Source organism: Mobula birostris, chromosome 2 (genome assembly GCF_030028105.1).
Source record: "Mobula birostris isolate sMobBir1 chromosome 2, sMobBir1.hap1, whole genome shotgun sequence".
Lineage (NCBI taxonomy): Eukaryota > Metazoa > Chordata > Chondrichthyes > Myliobatiformes > Myliobatidae > Mobula > Mobula birostris.
In genome coordinates this window covers 216,682,431-216,702,206 of record NC_092371.1, presented here as the reverse complement: position 1 = coordinate 216,702,206, position 19,776 = coordinate 216,682,431, and the positions used below count along the sequence as shown (strand labels likewise).

At 38.9% G+C, this 19,776-nt stretch overlaps 1 protein-coding gene across 2 annotated transcripts in view; it reads left to right on the top strand.

Moving 5' to 3' along the window:
- LOC140210185 (protein downstream neighbor of Son-like) overlaps window positions 1-14,967 on the top strand; it is a 37,807-nt gene extending 22,840 nt beyond the window's left edge. The window contains exons 4-9 of one of the 2 annotated variants that reach the window (XM_072279069.1): window positions 1,452-1,591; window positions 3,101-3,279; window positions 3,631-3,736; window positions 6,694-6,813; window positions 12,833-13,019; window positions 13,996-14,967. In XM_072279069.1, the coding sequence (XP_072135170.1) occupies window positions 1,452-1,591; window positions 3,101-3,279; window positions 3,631-3,736; window positions 6,694-6,813; window positions 12,833-13,019; window positions 13,996-14,193 (930 nt within the window). In that variant the 3' untranslated portion in view covers window positions 14,194-14,967. Of the gene's footprint in view, window positions 1-1,412; window positions 1,592-3,100; window positions 3,280-3,630; window positions 3,737-6,693; window positions 6,814-12,832; window positions 13,020-13,995 lie in introns of both variants that reach the window. The other variant, XM_072279064.1, reaches the window with a different exon arrangement.
- Window positions 14,968-19,776: the final 4,809 nt, after the last annotated feature.

The following is a 19,776-nucleotide window of genomic DNA, read 5'->3' as shown; positions in this document are numbered from 1 at the left end:
ATTTCCTTATTTATGATTTAGCTAGTATAGCCTGCTGAAAGACCAGGAACAGGTTTGCTGTACGGTTCCTCAATCAAGCTTCTGAAAGCCTTGTTTTATCTCATTGCTGAAGGAGATCAATGAAGCAATCTAATTTCAACTCCAAGTGAGAGTTGTGCAGTTGACATCCTTGTAGAGCGACCCCTGGGGTAATTTACTCCAAGGCCTTGTCAGAAACCTGAATGGCCAAAATGGGAAGCATTATCCTTGGCACTAAAGTCAGTCTGTGGGTGGTGGTCTCAGGAAGATAAAGAAAAATTATAAAAATCTTTACATTGTAAAGAAAGAATTGTGCCCTTGCTTTTTTATATAAAAGCATAAAAATTACTTGCTCTGAAAAAGTTTGATAGGCTTACCATGTTCTAAAGTGTTGTTTACTGATTTCTAAAATAATTCCATTTAATTTCTTTTATTTAAAATCAGGATATAAAAGAATACATAATTACATTTCAATATCTAATGCTCCTTGCCTCTCTTTCCTTTAATGAAGTTCTTCAATAGCTACAGTATTTTGTACTGTGACAAGCCTGCACAGGACATTCTTCACTATTTTGGGTCATACATCCAAATATCTGATTTCTTTTATTCATTGCAATAAAACAATACTGAATTCATCTAAATTTGTGAATTCAGGACAATTAGATCTCTCACCTACCATGTGTTGTTTTTTCTTTTTAACTAAAGTCAGAACGTAGATTTTTTTTGCTCCATGTGAATTACTTTGAATTAGACAATGATGGTTTCAGTTGAAAGTGTTACACTGAAGGAAAATTTCTAAACCTCAATGGATATAACCCACAGAGATCTCGTATCTTCTTTTCTGACCAGCAAAATTGAAATGAAGCCTACGTGTTCGACATTTTGTTAGATCTCACTTGTATAGTGTTAAATGAAAATTGCATGCAAAATGAAAATCAGTACGTCTGACAATATTTTATAAAAATGTGAATGACTTTCAGCTTTTTGTTTCCTGCTTCTGGAGAAACAAATATTAATGTTAATTCAATTTGCACAGTAATGGAAAATATCCTGTATCCTTGCAGCAAGCCAATATATAAATGATGGATTTCTTGAGAAAGAGGGAAATTGCCTTACTTGCTCACTGCATTGCAACATCATGTAAAGTTTGATGAAATGGTCATTTTTAGTTGTGTTTTGTCATGTTACAAATTTAGTACAATGAAAGGAGACTGCCCTAGCATATTTATTTTAGACTGGTCTATTGTTATCCATAGCTAATCTCTGTTATTTCTTTATTTAGCAATAGACTGTGGAGTAGACCCATCCAGACCTTCAAGCCACGACACCCTACAACCCCAACTTAACCCTAGCCTATTAGTTTTATCTTTTAACTTGTTTGCTTACTAATTCAGGAACCTGACGATAGCCCAAATATAACATGCATCTTCCAGCAGAGCATGGGATACTGGATGTACCCAAGGCTGCCCTGGTTGCATCTTTTTCCAAGAATAGGAGTTAACAGTGTATCAGTTGATGATGCTTTACAGTGGAATCCAGATTACAAGATACAGAATATTCTCATGAAAGACTGGTAAGTCAATAACAGCCAGTCAAAAAAAAAATCAAGCAAAGAAAGACATAAACGACCCTAATATTCATTGTGAGAAAACAATTAAAGAACTCGTCATTTGATGTTGTCATGTTTGATTTTAGAAATGCTTGTTCTTCTGGAATAATGAAACAATTTTAATGAAAATTAAATTAAAATGGTTATATGTCTTCTGACTTCCATATATCTGACCAGTAGAAATTCATACTTTGCATGTGCCAAATACACAATATGGTAGCAACTGGAAATATTCCTTTTATAATAATTTAGCTCAATTGACTTTAATGAATCCAAATTTAATAAGAGGAGATCAGCTTCATTAGATGTAATTTGTCGGTGAATATAGTTCCTGCCTTGGTGTTTGGTGCATTTTTTTAATCAATTGGCAATTCTTACTGAAATTAGCAGTGGTGTCGAATCTTGATAAGATCTCAAAGTCATTATGGCCTACTCTCATGAAGTAGTGTCTGGATAGGAATACAAGTAGGACAGGCCTTCAGACTAATGCGCCTGTAACAGAAGATAGAAAAGTGAGGGGCTTGCAGTAACAGAGTGGTTCATCCAACCGGTTCTGTATAGCCACAATCTTGTGTCACTTATAACTCTAGTTCAAAGTAAATTTATTATCAAAGTCCGTATATGTCACCATATGCAACCCTGAGATTCATTTTCTTGAAGGCATTCACAGTGGAACTGAGAAATACAACAGAATCAGTGAAAAACTATACGCAAAGACTGACAAACAACCAATGTGAAAATAATGTGCGAAAGCTGTCCAAATATAGTAAATAAATAAGTTGATTATTTTTTGAAAATCTGAGAACATGAGCTGTGAAGTCCTTAAAAGTGAGTCCATAGATTAGAAGTATTATACTTGTCTTAAGTAATTATGAGAACATGAGAATAATGATTGACGTTTTGAACAGAATTCGATCTGTGAATTGGGTGGCAGAGTGGAGATGCGTCTTTACCGAAGGAGGTGTAAAATGCTCCTTCCCTCTGCTAGCCTGCAGGTCTCCCTTGGGCGAGGTGTAGTACCAGCTTAGCCCCCCCCCCACCCCCCCCACCCCCGATCATGGTCACATGAAGCCATGGGACAGCAGGTAGTGGATGGTCGTATGAGCAGCTGGTGCATGTCACAAGTCCTGGTAATGCGGTCACTCACACCAGGCAGACAGTCTCTGAAGAATATCGATATTGGCTGGGGTCACCCGTTTTGTAAAGGCACTGCCCAGAAGAAGGCAATGGCAAGCCACTTCTATAGAAATTTTACCAATAACAATGATGACCATTTAAAGACCATGATTGCCTACGTCATACGACACGGCACACATTGAATGACGGTCTGTGAATATGGGATGTTTTAGCAGTGGATATTTCTTTAAATCTATTAATGATACTGCTTTTTATCAAAGGAATACATAATATTACTTCATTGTAAACTTGTTTTAGGTTTTCATACATTAACATCTGTAACACATTCTATTTTAGGTTGTCGACCTCAAGCTTACTGTTTGAACTTCTTCAGTCTGGACATTGTCCTTTCTTTTACATCTGTACATACCAATTCACAGTGCTCTTCAGGGCAGCTTGGGAATCTAGGAAAGAACCAATTACTGCCTTGTTGTACCCAGCAAGTGTGGAAGTTTTGGAAGAAATGAGATTGTCAGGTGAGGACTCTTTTGCATGATCCATTTTTAAAGAAGTTGTGTAACAATGAAATAAGCAGGACTGTAGAGTTGTATAAATAGCAATAAAGTTTGAAATGCTAAATTTTTAATAATGCCTTTACACATGAATGTTGATCATATGAGCTTGCTAAAAATTTCATGGTCTTTGCAATTTAACTCTCCTTTTCATGGTTGCCGATGACCAAAACTACTAATTCCTGAGTGGTGCATTTTTGGAACATGTATAATAATTCACTGTATAAAAAATATTTTAAAAATTCATTAGCTCAGGTTTGATTTCTGGTGGAATAATCATTAAACGTGCTTTCTCTGTTCATTTGTATTTTGTAGAAGTTGCCTTTTCGACTTACTTGGTGGACCACTCCCACGAGAGTGGTCACATGAGCCTCTCCTCTCAAGATGGACATGGATTAGTCCATCTTAAACCAGCTTTCATGTAAGTAACACAGTATAAAGTTATGCCTTGTTGAAAACTATTTCTATATTTTGCTACTGTCTTTCAAATTTTCAATATACATTGATTTATTTTTGTTTTCCATTACAATTGCCCAATATTGTCCAACTGCATAGAATGTTTATCTTAATCCCTTTCTCCTGAGATGAGATTGTAGATGGTGTCTCTTTTCCATTCCCATGAAATGAAACAAAAAAAAATAGATAATCATGTCCAGTGATTGAATCAGGCAATGAAATATATTAGGGATGATTGCGGATTGATTCTGACTTCATATTTGACACCTTGGTTGCCATTGGCCTGGTAATATCCTTGTACTTGATCTTACTTGATTTTTCTGGCAGAAGCTAGTTGAGCAGAGAGCCAAATCTGGCAGTTTGCTGTATTGCTGCACTCTTCATGGTGTCCAATGAAAGTGCATGGTCTTGCTGTGATTTGCCTGCCACTTATACCTTGACCAAAAAGACAAAACAAAGGTATCACATCAAATTTGACGTGACAGTAGGAGACAGGGTGTTGGTAGAAGGTTGTTTTCCCGTCCAGCAGTGTACTGCATGGATTCATGCTGGGTCCATTGTTGTTTGTCATTTTTATAAACAATTTGGATGAGAATGCAGATGGTATGGTTAGTAAGTGGAAAATACTTAATTTGGTGGTATAGTGGACAGAGAAGAAGGTTATCTAAGATTACAATGGGATCTTAATCAATTGGTCCAGTGGGCCAAGGAATGTGCAGATGGTGTTTAATTTGGTGAAATGTGGGGTGTTACATTTAGGTAAGGCAAACCATTGTATGGTTTGCTTGGTAAATTGTAGGGTCCTAGCGGCTGTTGTAGAACAGAGAGACCTAGGGGTCCAGGTACAGTTCTTTGAGAGTAGCCCCACAAGTTGACGTGGTGGTGAAAAAAGCATTTGGCACTCTGGGCTTCATCAATCCAGGATACTGGGTAAGGAATTGGGAAGTCACATTAGAGCTGTATAATATGTTGATAAGGCCAGATTAGGAGTACTGCGTACAATTCTGACCTTGCTGAAGCAAAGATGAAATTAAATTGGAAAGGGTGCAGCAAAGAGTTACGAGGATGTTACTGGGACTGGTGGGTTTGAGTTGGGAGAAGCTAGGTCGGCTAGGATGTTCCTTCATAGCGTGGTAAAGGATGTCCTTACAGCGATTTATAAAATCATGAGGTGTACAGATGAAGTGAACAGCCAGTCTTTTCCCCTGGGTAAAACAGTCCAAAGCCAGTAGGCATAGGCTTAAATTGAGAGGGGACATGAAATTTAAATTTAAATGGGACAGTAGCAGTCATGAGACTTGGAAATTGATTTGAGATTGTTGAAGGCTGATTCTGGCTGCTGGTCGTCAAATAGGCTGACCAAAGGAACCAGGTTAAAACAGAAACAGGGAATCTAACGAGAAAACTTTCCAATTTTTATTGACAAATAATGTTAGCTGGTAATGGAAAATTGTTCAGATTGTGCTCTGTGGGAAAACTCTCACACTGCAGAATAAACAATGTTGTTAAGTTGGAAGATATTGGCAATATTGAAATTCAGGATCAGATAACTTTAAAGCAGGTAATGCAGTACAAATATTTTTTTTCACTAATATGTCTGTCATAGTCTTTCAACAGTTTATTTTTGTGGGTGTTTTTTTTTGCACTGCATCGGATCCAGAGAATTATTTTGTCTTTTACACTTGTGTATTGGAAATGGCATTAAACAATCTTGAGACATTATCTTATCCCTATGCATATTTTATAACAATCCTGTACCTTTTGTATTTATTTCATATGGCAAGTTTTTACTGTTTCTTGTTTGGTACCATTACCTAAGAATAAACCTTGTATGCCTTGGTATTTCAAGCAATTGGTTTTTTTATCTTGCGATGGTGAGACGGTGAATCTAGGCCCATGGTGACAAAACTGAATGATTGACTTCATTGCAGAACAGATTGCATATTCTACACAGACAGAATGCACAATTAAAATCACAATTTGTATACGAACGCATTTGTATACTTACCAATCTCAAGGTAGTATATGGTGGCATATAGGTACTTTGATAAAAGAATTACTTTGAACTCTGATGTTGCAATTTAACATCAGCAACACTTTGCAGCCTGTAATCATTCTAGAAGCCATGAAGATGAAGATTGAGGCAAGCAAGACCACCCGCTCCCCCTTCTAAACTGCGTTTCGCAGCACCTTTGAGAGTGTCCTGACAAGTTGCATCTCCATCTGGTATGGGAGTAGCCAAGCGCTGGGCTGGAAGTCTCTACAAAGAACTGTGCGAACAGCCAAAAGGATCATGGGGGTCTCCCTACTGTCCATCGGGGGCACTGTGTACGAAGGCCATCCGTATTATTAAGGATCCCACTTATCCATTCAGTATTCTCTTTGACTTTCTACTTTCAGGGGGACGCTGTTGCATAAAGACAAAAACGGTCAGGATGGGAATCAGTTTCTTCCCTCAGGCCATTAGGCTTCTGAACTCTCGGCTGCATCGTATTCAGATTGTCACTGGTTAATCTGTTATGTACCTTACAATGTTTAATATATGTGCTTTAATTTGTTATTCATTTTATATATTTTCATAAGTTTTCTTGTGTTATGTGTACTACTGTGATTTACACGCTGGTTCAGAGAAATGTTGTCTTGTTTCTACATACATTATATTGTTATATGTTATATATAATGCATATAGTTAAATGGTAATAGAGTTGAATTGACTTGATATTTTACTGTGAGAAGTAGTTAGGAGTTCAGCAACAGATGCGGCTTCAATTTTTTTCTCCTCCATTGCACTCATACAGTTCCAAAGGCAAAAAGAGTATTGTTTCAAATTTAATAATAACAGTTGACCGGCCTTGCTTCACTGGAAATTTTCTTTATTAGTCAAATGGACTGCATGGCAAATGTTAATTTTCTCATTAACAGAAATAAGGAAGGAAGTGATAATCAAACTGGGACTGATACGCATTCTCTGTGGGCTGAGAAGACCTCTGTGATAGAATCTCAGGAAGATTTCCATCCATCAAACTCCTCTGAATGTTATCTGTATCCTTTTCAATATTTTGTTTGCTTAGTAGCCTGGTGTGCAAAACAAGGCAAACCTAATGCAGTCAACCCTTAAGGAGGTACACACAAGAGCAAGACACAAAACAGAGCTGGAGGCAGTCAGCAGGTCAGGCAGCTGCAATGGAGGGAAATGAACATTTGGTGTTTTGGGGCAAGACCCTTTACCAGGACAAGAAAGAAAGAGGGCAGAAGGCAAAATAAAAGGGTGGGGATATTGTGAGGGGGAGCACGAGCTGGTGGGTAATAGCTGAGGGAGAGAGGAAAGGTAGGTGGGTGGGGTAGGAGAAGTTAGAATGATGTGAGCAGCTTGGAGGTGATAAGCGGAAGAGGCAAAGGGCTGAAGAAGAAGGAATCTGACAGGAGAGGAGGCTGGTGGATCACAGAATAAAGGGAAGAAGGTGTGGGTAATGGGCAAGTTGTGAGGTGGGGGAGGAAAGAGAAGGGGTAATGGGGCCAGGTGGATAATGGACAACAAAGGGAGCATCGTGGGAACAGAAGGAAGTTGGAGAAATCGATGCTGATTTATCAGGTTGAAGACAATCAAAACAGGTGTTGTTCCCCTGATATACTTCTAGTCTTAACTTGGCCATGGACGAGGTCATGGACAGACATGTCAATTTGTAAATGGGAAGTGGAATCAAAATGGTTGGCCATCACGACATTTTAGCTATTATAGCAGATAGAGCGAACATATTTGATGAGGCAGTCCCTCAGTCTACATTGGGTCTCACCAATTTAGAGGGGGCTGCACCAGATGCAATATGTGAATCCAGTGTCATTTATGAAGGTCTGCCTCACCTGGAATGATTGATTAGGGCCTTGAATGGTAGCGAGGGAGGTGCAACAGGGGCAGGTGTAATATTTGGGGTGGTTGCATGGATAAATGCCCAGAGGGCCATCAGTGAGGAGGGAGTCATGGAGAGAGGGATCCCTGCAGATAGCAGAGAGAGGAGGGGAGGTGAAGATGTATCCGGTGGGATCCCATTGGAGATGACAGAAGTTGCAGAGAATTATATGCTAGAAGCATGCTCATAGGTTGGTAGATAAGGACAAAAGGAAACCTATATCCCTGTTATGTTTGGGAGGGAAGATGTGCAGGATATGGAGGAGATTCAGGAGAGGACTGCATTGATAGCAGTAGAGAGGGATCCCCATTTTCTGAAAAGATGACATGTTGAATGTCCTGGAATGGAAAACCTTAATATAAGACCATAAGACATAGGAGCAGAATTAGGCCATCTGGCCCATCGAGTCTGCTCCACCATTCGGTCATGGCTGATTCTTTTTTTTTAAATCTCCTCCTCAACCTCAGCTCCCTGCCTTCTTCCCGTAACCTTTGATGCCATGTTCAATCAAGAACCTATCAATCTCTGCCTTAAATACACCCAACGACCTGGCCTCCACAGCTTCATGTGGCAACAAAATCCATAAATTCTCCATATCACTGTTTTGAAAGGGCGCCCTTCTATCCTGAGGCTGTGCCCTCTTGTCCTAGACTCTCCCACCTGGGAAACATCCTTTCCACATCTACTCTGTCTAGGCCTTTCAACATTTGAAAGGTTTAAATGAGATCCCCCCCAATCCTTCTGAATTCCAGCGTGTATAGACCCAGAGTCATCAAATTTTCCTCATATGATAACCCTTTCATTCCTGGAATCATCCTTGTGAACCTCCTCTGGACCCTCTCCAATGCCAACACATCTTTTCTAAGATGAGGGGCCTAAAACAGTTCACAATACTCAAGGTGAGGCCTCACCAGTGCCTTATAAAGCCTCAGTATCACATCCTTGCTCTTGTATTCTAGACCTCTTGAAATGAATGTTAACATGGCATTTGCTTTCCTCACCACCAACTCAACCTGCAAGTTAACCTTCAAGGTGTTCTGCACAGGACTCCCAAGTCACTCTGCATCTCAGATTCCTGGATTTTCTCCCCGTTTAGAAAATAGTCCACACATTTATTTCTATTACCTAAGTGCCTGACCATGCATTTTCCAACATTGTATTTCATGTGCCACTTTCTTGCCCATTCTCCTAATGTGTCTAAGTCCTTCTGCGTCCTACCTGTTTCCTCAATGTTACCTGCCCCTCCACCAATCTTCGTATCATCTGAAAACTTGGCAACAAAGTCATCTATTCCATCATCTAAATCATTTATGTACAGCATCATAAAAACTTCCCAATCCTCTAGTTTCCCACTAATTTTTGCTTTGCTGCATGCCCTCTCTTTTGCTCCTACAATAGACTTGACTTCCCTTGTCAGCCATAGTTGTACTATTTTACCATTTGAGTATTTCTTCATTTATGAGAACAGATGTGGTGGAATCAGAGGAATTGAGAGAAAGGAATAACATCCTTGCAAGTGACAGTGATGGAAGAGCTGTAGCAAAGGAGACTATGCAGGTCAGTGGGTTTGTAAAAGAAGTTGGTAGATAATCTGTCTCCAGAGGTGGAGACAGCGATCAGGAAAGAGTAGTGAGATGTTGGAGATACACTAAACGAATAAAGGTAGGTGGAAGTTGATGGTGAAATTAATAGAATTGATAAGCTCAGCACATAATGTTGATGTCAGGCTTTGAGAAGAAGCCAAATTCCACGCAAATATTGCTCAATCCCCAGAATGATATAGAAATTGAAGTAAAATAGAATAAATTGTTTATTAGATTTAAGATAAGTGCCTGTAATGTAGTTTTCAGCAAACTAATCACGCTTTTTCACACAGTGGTACTTGTGTGTAGGTTGTCAAGGCCCTAGATTAGATCCTTTAGTCAGGCTTCATTAGTTAATTTAACTGTGATAGTAATTGGAACCCTACCACCAATCGCTGTGCTCTTAAAGAAAAAAAACTGAAGAGTTACTACATGGCAAGGAGACATCACTCAAGCATGTTAAATCATTTACAGTGAGATTAATATGCTAAGCACTTTTCATTTAGCACTCTTCATGGTTGGTTCAGAATGTCCCAATTTTTTTTTTACAGGGAATCAAGTGGAGGCAGAATTGTCTGTGCAGGAGCTTGTTATGTACGGTGATAACCAACAGATAATACCGGTTGAGGTATAAATCTGCCTAGGATAAGGGAGAATTCTTTTGTTCTTGAAAATTGTCGTCGGGATCTTATGTCTTCTTGAATTTCATATCTTTAAAAACATGTTTATCAGTACAGTCCTCTCTTAATTCTGCACCAAGGGAATTAGTCCAGATGCTTTTTCTCAAATCTCCAAACTTAGAGATTTCTGCCTTGATGGTGAGAGTATTGCATAGGTGAGGCCTAATGAAGACAAATCCCGCTCCTAATACTCATGAGTCCAGTTAGCAGAACAGTTTTATACAACTCTCGTTGTAGATTCTCCAAGTTCACTCTATCCAGACCTTTCAATATTCAGCATATTTCAATGAAATGCTCCCTATTCTTCTAAACACCAGCAAGTACAAGCCCAGAGCCATCGAACACTTCCCGTATGTTGACCCTTTCGTTCTTGGGGTCATTCTTTTTAAAAAACTCTGGCAGTACGTCCATCCTTAGATACGGAGTCCCAATCTGCTCTCAATATTTCAGATCTGATCTGATCAATGCCTTATAAAAAGTTAGCATTACATCCTTGCTTTTATATTCTAGTCCCCTTGAAGTGAGTAGTAACATTACATTTGCTTTCCTTACTACTGACTTAACCTGCGAGTGAACCTTTAGAGAATCCTGAACTAGGACTTCCAAGTCCCTTTGCAATTCTGATGTTTGTATTCTCTCCCCGTTTAGAAAATAGTCTACACCTTTTCTCCTTTAACCAAGTACATTGGCATACTGTTCCTTATTCTGTATTTCATCTGCTGCTGTTTTGCCCATTGTCCCAACCTGTCCAAGTCCTTCTGTAGAGTCCCTGCTTCTTCAACACTACCTGCTCCTACATCTGTCTTTGTTTCATCAGTGGCCACAAAGCCATCAATTCTGTAATCTAGATCATTAACATATAAAGAAAAAGAGCATACCCGACACTGACCATTGCAGAACACCACTAGTCACTGACAGCCAACCAGAAAAGGCCCCCTTATTTCTGCTTTTTATCTTCTGCCGGATTAGATAGCCAATCTTCTAAACATGCTAGTACCTTTCCTGTAATATCATGGGCTTCTGTCTTGTTTAGTGGCCTCATTTGTGGCACCTTGTCAAAGGCCTTCTGAAAATCCAAGTAAAAAATATCCTCTGGGTCTCCTTTGCCTACCCTGTTTGTTACTTCCACCAAGAGATGTCAGACAAGATCTTCCCTTCAAGAAATCATGGCTAACTTTGGCCTATTTTATCATTGTTTCCAAGTACCCGGAAACCTCATTCTTAATAAAGGACTCTCAATTTTTACAACTTCTGAAGTTACCAATCAGCCTATAATTTCCTATATTTGGTCCCCCGCCCTTTACAAAGAGTGAAGTGACATTTGAGTTCCTAGTACTCTGAAACCATTCCAGAAACTCTTGCCTTTGCTGCTCTACCGTCATCCCTGCTAAGGTCACCTTCCAATCAACTTTGGCCAGCTCCTCTCCCATGCCTCTGTAGTTCCCTATAATCAACTGTAATACCAATACATTCAATTGTAGCTTCTCCCTCTCGAACTGCAGGATGAATTCTACAATGATCATTTCCTCTGTAGGATTCTTATATCTTAAGTTACCTAGTCAAATCTGGTTCATTACATGGTACCAAATACAGAATTGCATTTTCCTTAGTGGACGTGACAGCAAGCTGCTCTTTAAAATAAAAACAACAACTGCTCTTCTTTTGGAATCCAGTGCCACCTGATTTTCCCGGTCTATCTCCTTAGCGAAGTCTCCAACATTGCCTTTCTTACATGCCTTTTCTGTCTCCTGTTGTAATTTTTAACCCATAACCTGGCTACTATTGAGGTTTGTGTACAACTCCCATCAGTGTCCTCTTCCCTTTTCAATTTCCTAATTCTACCCACAAGATTGTACTGTACATCTTCTGATCCTATGTCACATCTTGTCCAGGATTTGATTTCATTTTTTACCAAAAGAGTCACCCCACCTGCTTGCCAGCCTGCATGTCTTTTTGATAACATGTGTATCCTTGGAGACTTAGCCCTCGGCTGTGATCTTCTTTCAGCCACGACCCTGAGGCCAACAATATTGTACTGGCCAATTTCTAACTATTAAAAGCACTAGATCCTTTTTATTAAATAGATACATTCAAATATAATTGAAATCTATCAATTTCCCAAATCCATCACTAATTTGTTCCTTTCTGGTTCTAATCACTAATCCTGTATTTCACCAGTATATAGTTGCAATATAATGTAATTCATTTAGTCCACTTACTTTGCTACAGATATTTTGTGCTTCATTAGCAGTATAATTTGATTAAGTTAATGTGTTAATGAAATATGCAATGTGTTGTTACATTAATTCTACGCATATTCATTACTTTTAAATTCAAGTATTCTAATATTTTTCCACCTGGCTTTGTTTAAACTTAAAATTATTTTAATTCTACTGCCTTTGATGCAACTCTAAGCAGACCTGTTGAATCACCACTGCTTTACTTGCTGACCTACAATTAAGTTTCAAAATCTCTCCACAGATTTGCACCTCCATAAACTGCTCTGGTCCCCATTACTCAGGCTTTGGCATTTCTTTAGCTTTTGATCTCTTAATAAAAGACCAGAACTGAAGAAATGCCAAGACCTGAATATTCAAATTCAACTACAGCTATTCTTTCAGCTTCAAAGGCCCTACATTCCTGAATTGGGTATTTCATCCCTCAAGCTTCCCCTCTTGTTCCCCTTTTATTCTTTAAAAACTTGTATGTGTCAACAAAGCTTTTAGTCATAACAACTGATAACAAGTGAAATTACTACGCTAAGTCCTTGCTTTGTTTCTTGTCATATACAACAAAAATTAAGTAATACATGATGCAGTGTACGGAACCCAATTCTATAGTTATTCAACACTTGTTGTAAATAAGATTATTTCCTTATCTTTGTAATCAGACATAATGAACATCAGGATAAGCAGTTTAAGTTTCTGGTTGTAGTTGAAGGGTCCTCTGCGGCTTCCTTGATCACCTTTCTGATGAACTCGCCACATACAGTTGCACAAGAGGGTGTACAGAGAGGACTGCCACCAACATTGCTTTGCCCTGTGGCTTTCCCTGGAGCATCTTTACAATTGCTACAGGCAAGTCTCTTTTGTATTAACATTAAATGGCTGAAACTAACAAAAGTAACAGAAAAGTTGTGCTAAGTTAAATTGTGAACAAAAGATGTTGCATTAATGCCAGATATGGATTAGATATAATTTCATAGTAATCATAGTTGTGGGATGAACCTGTACTATTTCTTCCAAATTGGTGTTGGGGAAGTAGCATGTTGGAGTTCAGGTCTGTCAGTTGGGAATGCCACTGAGAAACATTGAGATTGGACAGTGGAGGTGATGGGCATCATAAGAAGGCCTACGGTGTGTTAGCCTTCATCAACCGTGGGATTGAGTTCAAGAGCTGTAAGGTAATGTTACAGCCATATAAGACCTTGGTTAGACCCCACTTGGAGTACAGTGTTCAGTTCTGGTCACCTCACTACAGAAAGGATGTGGATGGTTATAGTGAGAGTGCAGAGGAGATTTACAAGGATGTTGTCTGGACTGGAGAGCATGCCTTATGAGAATAGGTTGAGTGAACTTGGCTTTTGCTCCTTGGAGCGGTGGAGGATGAGGGGAGACCTGATAGAGTGTGTAAGATGATGAGAGGCATTGATTGTAAATCAATGCTTTTTCCCAGGGCTGAAATGGCTAACATAAGGGGACATAGTTTTAAGGTGCTTGGAAGTAGGTACAAGGGGGATGTTTTTCACACACACAGTAGTGGGTGCGTGAAATGCACTGCCAGCGAAGGTGATAGATGTGGATACAATAGGGTCTTTTAGGAGACTCTTGGATAGGTACATGGAGCTTAGAAAAACAACGGGCTATGCGGTAGGAAGATTCTAGGCAGTTTCTAGAGTAGGTTACATGGTTGGCGCAATATTGTTGACCAAAGGGCCTGTAATGTGCTGTAGATTTTCTTTGTTCTAATTGATTACAGGATATTTACTCTTCCTGGTTTACAATATGATCTTAAACTGCATAACCATATTCTTATTTCCTTTACCTCCTAAAGGTTGCCAATACATGTGGAAAAGTCCAGGGCTGTCTTGGTTCTGTTGACTCTTACAGCTTGGAGATCACAGGCCCCATTCTTCCTCACTCCATGGACTGTATTAATCGTATTCTCCAGTGTAATGAATATAGTGGAACAGTGACTGTTGTTAATGTTCATGAGTGTACTTCTGTCTTCAATGTTCAGTTACCTAGTTAGTTTGGCTTTTGACTAATATTATGGACAGAGATATAATTAACTATGGCATAAAGGAGACACACTGGATGAACTGGCTGCATCTAACAGAATTTTAGTACATTTTGTCAGTATATCCCAAGTTATTCTTGCAAGGCTAAGAAAATCACTGGAAATGGACAATAAACAATATAGTCAAAGGGCAGTATTGATCTGATAGATTTATATTGTTTTATTGTCTTATGAGCATTTCCTTTACAGCAAAAATTATCCCATTGCTTTAGTTACCAAGTACATATCCCATTCACTATAATCTAAATATTTTATAAAGATTAAGCAGACCATCAGTTACCTTTCTCTAGATGTGGTATAATGCAGATCAAAATTGTGAATATACAGTATATGCTTTTTATAATCTGGTTTGACTGTAGCATTTCAATATACTAAGTTATATTTATATTATGTATTAATCTTTGACTAATAGGAATGTTTGGATATAGGAGATAATCTCATTACTTTGCATTAAATATTTTGGGTATAAGAGTTATTTATTTAATGCACCTAATTAAATGATATCAAGCTATAAATAATCATCAGTCTTGTGAACGCCATTCCTGGTTACAAACACCTGACTTATAGACACCACTTGCACAAGAACAAATTTTAAATATTATATTGTAAGTCTGATGTATGTACATATGTATGTTCATTCCTACAAATAGCAGAACTAGTTTCCTCTCTCTGCTTAGTAATTGTTCTTGTGCTTTTGATGCCTTTCATTACAATACTTGAGGTATAGTTGCAATAAAGTAATTTTTGTGTACTTTGACTTAAAACAAAAATGACTTATGGATGTCTGCAAAATCAGAGACAGCCTGCAATCATATTCTAAATGTAATAATAGTCCACATCGATTAACTATTTAATCCTTGATAAATAGTTAAATAACCTGCAACCTGTATCTTGCTGCCAATGAAATGTATGAAGTGTGTTGTTTAACTAACCAGTTGCTTCAGACTGCCAGAATTTGTAGTTCAACATTATCACAAAACCTTTACAAGTGATTTTAAACGTATACACATCATCTTCACTTAGCCAGCGCATGTTTTTTTTTAAAAGAACAAAAACTTGAATGTTCGGAACTAAGACACTATAGTACAGTCAAGTGTATAAGTTAGGTGATGCCACTCATTAACAAATTGTGGAAGAAAGAAAGATGTGAGGAAAGCAAGTAAAGTAACATTTTGTCAAAAAATTTAGAGATGAAAATGAAGAATTAGAAGTTTTAACCAGCATAGAGTACTTGAAGATTTTAAAGCAAGCTAGATTTGGTGTTATGTTTGCATAATAGGAATGATCTCAAAACACTCCATGTACTTTATAGTACAGAGTGATGGTATTATTTGAAAGCACAGTAAGTTATGAGAACAGCAAGCCAATGTTTCTGTTAATCTTAACTATTCTAATGAAAGGGCAAGCTCAAATATCTCATTTTCTAACTTGTACATTATAATCCATAAGATATAGGAGCAGAATTATGCCATTTGGCCCATCAAGTCTGCTCTGCCATTTCCTCTCAGCCCCAATCTGCACAGCTGCCTGTGGCAAAGAATTCCATAGATTCACCACTCTGTGGCTAAAGAAATTCCTTATCTCTGTTCTAAAAGGACTCCCCTCTATTCTGCGGCTGTGTCCTCTGGTCTTAGACTCTTCCCACTATAGGAAACATCCTCTCCATATCTATTCTATTAAGGCCTTTCACCATTCAATAGGTTTTAATGATGTCTCATTCTTCTGAACTTGAGTGAATACAAGCCCAGACCCTTTGAACACTCTTCATATGACAAGCCATTCAATCCTGGAATCATCTTCATGAACCTCCTTTGAACTCTCTCCAATTTCAGCACATCCTTTCTAAGATGGTGGGGTAAAATTGCTCACAATACTCAAGTGAGGCCTCACTAGTGCTTTATAGTCCTAAAATGATATCCTTGCTTTCATATTCTAGTCGTCTTGCAATGAATGCTACCATTGCATTTGCCTTCCTCACCACAGACTCAGCTTGCAACTTAACCTTTAGGGAATCCTGCACAAGGACTCCCAAGTCCCTTTGCACCTCAGTTTTTTTGTATTTTCTCCCCATTTAGAAAATAGTCAACCAAAATATCAAACCAAACCATTTCTTCTACCAAAGTGCATGACCATGAATTTCCCAAGACTGTATTTCATCTGCTATTTCTTTGCTCATTCTCCAAGTCTTTCTGTAGCCTCTCTACTTCTTCAAAACTACCTGCTCCTCTATCTTTCTTCATATCAGTGGTAAACTTTGCAACAAAGTCATCAACTCCATCAACCAAATCATTGACATATAAAATAAAAAAAGAATTGGTCCCAACACAGACCACTGTGGAACACCAGTAGTCACCGTCAGCCAACCAGAAAAGGCTCCCTTTATTTCCAGTCTTTGCCTCCTGCTAATCAGCCATTGCTTTATCTATGCCAGAATCTTTCTTATAGTACCATGGGCTTGCAGCTTATTAAGCAGCCTCATGTGTGGCAACTTGTCAAAGGCCTTCTGAAAATCCAAGCACACATCAACCAATTCTCCTTTGTCTATTCTGCTTTTTATTTCTTCAAAGAATGCCAACTGAGGAAACCATGTTGTCTATGGCCTATTTTATTACGTTCCTCCAAGTACCCTGAGACCTCACCCTTAATAATCGACTCCAACATCATTCCAACTGCTGAGGTCAGACTAACTGGCCTATAGTTTCCTTTCTTCTGCATCTCTCCCTTCTTGAAAAGAGAGACAATAGACAATGGGTGCAGGAGTAGGCCATTCAGCCCTTCAAGCCAGCACCATTCACTGTGATCATGGCTGTTCAGCCACAATCAGTACCCTTTTCCTGCCTTCTCCCCATATCCCTTCACTCCGCTATCTTTAAGAGCTCTATCTAACTCTTTCTTGAAAGAATCCAGAGAATTAGCCTCCACTGCCTTCTGAGGCAGAGCATTCCACAGAACCACAACCCTCTGTGTGAAAAAGTTTTTCCTCAACTCCGTTCTAAATTGTCTACCTCTTATTCTTAAACTGTGGCCTCTGGTTCTGGACTCTCCCAACATTGGGAACATGTTTCCTGCCTCTAGTGTGTCCAATCCCTTAATAATCTTATGTTTCAATCAGATCCCCTCTCACCCTTCTAAATTCCAGTGTATACAACCCCAGTCGCTCCAATCTTTCAACGTATGACAGTCCCACCATCCCTGGAATTAACCTTGTGAACCTACACTGCACTCCCTCAATAGCTAGAGTGTCCTTCCTCAAATTTAGAGACCAAAACTGTACACAATACTCTAGGTGTGGTCTCACCAGGGCCCTGTACAACTGCAGAAGGACCTCTTTGCACCTATACTCAATTCCCCTTGTTATGAAGGTGAGGTGACATTTGCAATTTTTCTGCTTCCAGAACTATTCCAGAATCTAGTGATTTCTTGAAAGATCATCACTAACACCTCCACAACCTGTTCAGCCACCTTTTCAGAACCCTGGGGTGTACACCATCTGTTCCAGGTGACTTATCTAACTTCAGACCACTATTTCCTAAGAACCTTCACTCTAGTAATGGTAACTTCACACACTTCATGACCCCTAACACCATATTGCTAGTGTCTTCCATAGTGAAGGCTGATGCAAAATACCTGTTCAGTCTGTAGCCATTTCCTTGTCCCCCATTACTACCTCTCCAGCATCATTTTCCACCAGTCCAATATCCACCCCCGCCTCTCTTTTACATTTTATGTAGCTTTAGAAACTTCAGGTATCCTCCTTAATATTATTGGCTTGCTTACTTACATATTCCATCTTTACCTTAATAATCTTTTTTTACTTGCCTTCTGTTTGTTTTTAGAAGCTTCCCAATCCTCTAACTTCACACAAAGTTACATTCCCTTTGGTTTTTATGTTGGTTTTGACTTCTCTTGTTAGAAATAGTTGTGTCATCTTTCCTTTCAAATACTTCCACTTTGAGATGCAAATATCCATGCTTTTTGAATTGCTTCTAGAAATTCCAGTCATTGTTGCTCTGCCATCATCCCTGCTAGTTTCTTTTCCAATCAATTCTAGCCAGCTCCTCATGTATGCCTCTGTAATTCCCTTTCCTCCACTGTAGTACTGATATATCTGACTTTAGCTTCTCCCTCATATTACAGGGTGCATTCAATCATATTATGATCAGATATTTTGATAAGTATTCTTTTACCTTAAGCTCTCTAATTAATTCTGGTTCATTGCACAACACCCAATCCAGAATGGCTGATCCTCTAACTCGTCCAACCACAAGCTGCTCTAAAAAGCTATCTCATATGTACTTTAGAAATTCCACCTCCTGTAATTCGGCACCAACCAGATTTTTCCCAATCTACTTGCATATTGAAATCCCCCATGACTTGTAACATTGTCCTTTTAGGCCTTGTATTTTCTATCTCCTATTATACTTTGTACACCACATCCTTACTACAGTTCAGGGGTCTGTATACAACTCCTATCAGGATCTTTTTACCCTTGCAGTTCCTGAGTTCTATCCACAATAATTCAATACCTTCTGACCCACTTTCTAATGATTTGATTTCATTTTTTTTGGACCAACTGCAATGGTGCACCCTCTGCCTTCCTGCCTGTTCTTTCAATACAATGTACATCCTTGGATATTAAGCTCCCAGCTATAATTTTCTTTCAGCCATAATTCAGTGATGTCTACAAAGTCACACCTGCCAATCTGCAACTGTGCTACAAGTTTTCTACCTTATTTCTTATCTACCTTAATGCACACATTCAAATATAACACCTTCAGTCCTGCATTCACCCTTTGATTTTGTCTACCTTTTACATTGCAACTCATCCTGTTGACTGCAATTTTGCCCTATCAACAGCCTCTCTTCACTACATAATTGCCTCTGCTTGTAAACCATCTACCTCATCTTTAGCACCACCATCCACCTTCCATACCAATACTTCTTGCATTGAAATTTATGCAGCTCAGGACACTAGTCACCATGCTCAACATTTTGATTCCTAACTTTGAGGTCATACCCATCTGCCTCCAGAACCTCTCCACTAACTGTTCTGGCACCCTAGTTCCCCACTGTGTAGTTTAAACTAGAGTTGCAGGGGGATAGTAACCAGAGTGCCAGAACAGTTCATGGAGAGGTTGGAGAGCCTGTGGATAATCAACCATCCTGCCTGGTATCTCAATTTAACTGCATTCAGCTTTTTAGTTTCATTGATAATCTACAATCGTATTCCTCACCTCCTATTTTCACCTTCCCTGGACATACCTTGGTTCTAAAGCACTCTTTAGTTGTGCTTTTACTCCCGTCACCTATCAAGAACTTTTTTTCCCTTTTTCTGCACACCCCCATTCCATTACCTACAGCTAAAGGCCTTTTTTTTAAAAAAAACCTATTCTCCCATGGATCATCAGCCCGAAATATTTTGGTTTTCCAAGCCGCTGCCTGACCCGCTAAATATTGTGTCTTTATTACTGAAAAAGCATTTTGGAGAAACAATCAATGTCTTCAGTAAGGAAATAATGTACACAAAGTAAAATA